General features: G+C 44.2%; 1 protein-coding gene across 2 annotated transcripts in view; it reads left to right on the top strand.

The window, feature by feature from the left end:
* The first annotated feature begins 1,221 nt into the window (after positions 1–1,221).
* LOC138954601 (lachesin-like) overlaps positions 1,222–2,728 on the top strand; it is an 11,505-nt gene continuing 9,998 nt past the window's right edge. Inside the window, exon 1 of one of the 2 annotated variants that reach the window (XM_070326404.1) lies at positions 1,222–1,621. In XM_070326404.1, the coding sequence (XP_070182505.1) occupies positions 1,363–1,621 (259 nt within the window). In that variant the 5' untranslated portion in view covers positions 1,222–1,362. The remainder of the gene's footprint in view (positions 1,622–2,728) is intronic. The other variant, XM_070326403.1, reaches the window with a different exon arrangement.

The raw sequence follows: 2,728 nt of genomic DNA, 5'->3' as shown, positions 1-2,728 counted from the left end.
TATTATTGTTTATTTTATGCCGTTTCATGCAAGGAGCGACCATTTTCCTATCTCAGAATATAACCTACCCATCAGCTTCAGGGGGCGAAGCCCCCTGACCCCCACAAGGGGCTCTGCCCCTTGACCCCGCCCGGGGGGAACATCCCCCTGGACCACCACTGGCAACCCCCCCTCCCCTCCTCTTCGCCTAGTCTGGCCCTGGTTAGCCTCAACAAACAGTGACAGGAGTCCTTTGAGCGACCATCTGCCCGTAACTATTGTAGACGAGAGGGAGAAAAAATTAAAAAGAACATACAGGATAGTTAATTTTATTGATCTTTGAGATGACTTCGGGTGTGGCTTCCGATCCTCTTAAAATGTGCATGCAATCAACTTGTAGTAGGCAATACATATTGGTCGAAGTTTGCAAATCATTGAATATGTGCGATTTAGCTACCTTTTCATGACCGCGAACTGAGACCAACGTCCATATCCGCTAAGAAGAGGTGTGTACCCTATTTATTCTACCCCCGGTCAATTTGTGTCAACAACAAAAATCTTGTTCATACCAAAGTTCAATCAAATACTTGTCTATCTTTCAGTCAAGAAATACAGACTCGGCTATGTCGTATGTTACAGTTCTGCCAAGCGCTCACACAAACTGTCCCGCTGACTACGTCATGGAATACAGACTACAGTCACTATGTACTGATCAGCCATGTTGTATGTTACAGTTCTACCAACCACTCACACAAACTGTCCCACTGACTACGTCATGGAATACAGACTACAGTAACTATGTACTGATCAGCCATGTTGTATGTTACAGTTCTGCCAACCGCTCACACAAACTGTCCCACTGACTACGTCATGGAATACAGACTACAGTAACTATGTACTGATCAGCCATGTTGTATGTTACAGTTCTGCCAACCACTCACACAAACTGTCCCACTGACTACGTCATGGAATACAGACTATAATCACTATGTACTGATCAGCCATGTTGTATGTTACAGTTCTGCCAACCGCGCACACAGACTGTCCCACTGACTACGTCATGGAATACAGACCACAATCACTATGTACTGATCAGCCATGTTGTATGTTACAGTTCTGCCAACCGCGCACACAGACTGTCCCACTGACTACGTCATGGAATACAGACTACAGTTACTACGAACTGACCAGCCATTTTGTATGTTACAGTTCTGCCAACCGCGCACACAGACTGTCCCACTGACTACGTCATGGAATACAGACCACAATCACTATGTACTGATCAGCCATGTTGTATGTTACAGTTCTGCCAACCGCGCACACAGACTGTCCCACTGACTACGTCATGGAATACAGACTACAGTCACTATGTACTGATCAGCCATGTTGTATGTTACAGTTCTGCCAACCGCGCACACAGACTGTCCCACTGACTACGTCATGGAAGGAAACAACGTGGACTGCACGTGTAGCAGTACTGACGGTAACCCCGCTGGCTCAGCGGTATGGAGAGTTCCGTCAGGCTCATCTCGTCTGGTGTTAAATGACGTCAGAAGAGATAAGCATGGTGATAGCTACGTCTGTGAGGTCAAGTGGAGTTCAGACGTAGTCAGCAACGTGACATTCAGTCTACAGGTGGCATGTAAGTATGTCGCTGTTACTGGGTGACCTTTTCTGTTGTTATAATTGCCGTTTAAGCATTCAGGATTTTCTTGAGTCATTTTTCAAATTAGTCATCCAATCAAGACTGACGGTTTGGTGGACATGAGTGGACCCGGGGAGGGCACGTAGTTCGTGCACCTCCTCAAGCTACAGAGAAGAAGACAAAATTGACGTGTTGTTTTCCATGGTAATTTGGTACGATGATTCTGTGGCAATTTCTGAGCCCAAATGGCAACATATTAGCACCATATTGCTTCTTGAGACCATTCTGATCATCATCGGTCCATGCCGTATCACCGGCATATCTCTCTGACCGGATGCATAATTACTGCGCGGAATCTATCAAAATAAGAATACAGAGTTATCTCCCATGTTTTTCGCTAATGTTTCTGAGAATAGACGAACTGAGACGAAAGTGATTGCAGATTGGCCGACTTCGACAGTGATCTCCGTTCTGTTCTTCACAGTTATGATAAAGACATCGTTCTAAGGTTAAAACAAGTCGAAATGTTGAGACTGCTGTGGGAAGGAGACCGTGATATTGTTGCATCACTCCCAACTGGTTACGGAAAAAAGTGTCGTCTGCTTCGTAGCCAAAGTTGATTATCACGTGACACTTTTGCCATATTTAGAGTTGTTTGCACAGTAAATACACCCGCGAAAAATAGCTCGCTTGAAACTGTCTTACATATCAATTTCTTTGTCATCTAAAAATTACACAACACCATGAAAAATTATTATCGACGGTGGCAAACCTGCTTATATCAATAACACAAAAGCTCTAAATATGTCAAAAATCGATTTCCTCTCCAGAGAAGGAAAACAAAGACATCTTGTCAGGGATAAATGAGACCCGAAGGGAAGTAACTCATTTTACCTGAGTTCAGGATGTCTTGAGACAACAACAAAATGCCCCCCTCACACCCTACACACTTACGGATCCGCCCCTGGTGGATCATGTCATTGTGGGAAAAATAACAAAGTAACATGATTTTTTCAAATGTATTTTGAAGAAAACCAGCGCATGTCTTGAAAAGATTTGATCTGCTTGAAGAAGAAATCCAAACAAGTCGCGTAAGGCGAAAAT

Source organism: Littorina saxatilis, unplaced genomic scaffold, assembly GCF_037325665.1.
Source record: "Littorina saxatilis isolate snail1 unplaced genomic scaffold, US_GU_Lsax_2.0 scaffold_612, whole genome shotgun sequence".
Classification (NCBI taxonomy): domain Eukaryota; kingdom Metazoa; phylum Mollusca; class Gastropoda; order Littorinimorpha; family Littorinidae; genus Littorina; species Littorina saxatilis.
Note: the sequence above shows the minus strand (reverse complement) of the source record. Positions and strands in the feature narration are given on the sequence as shown.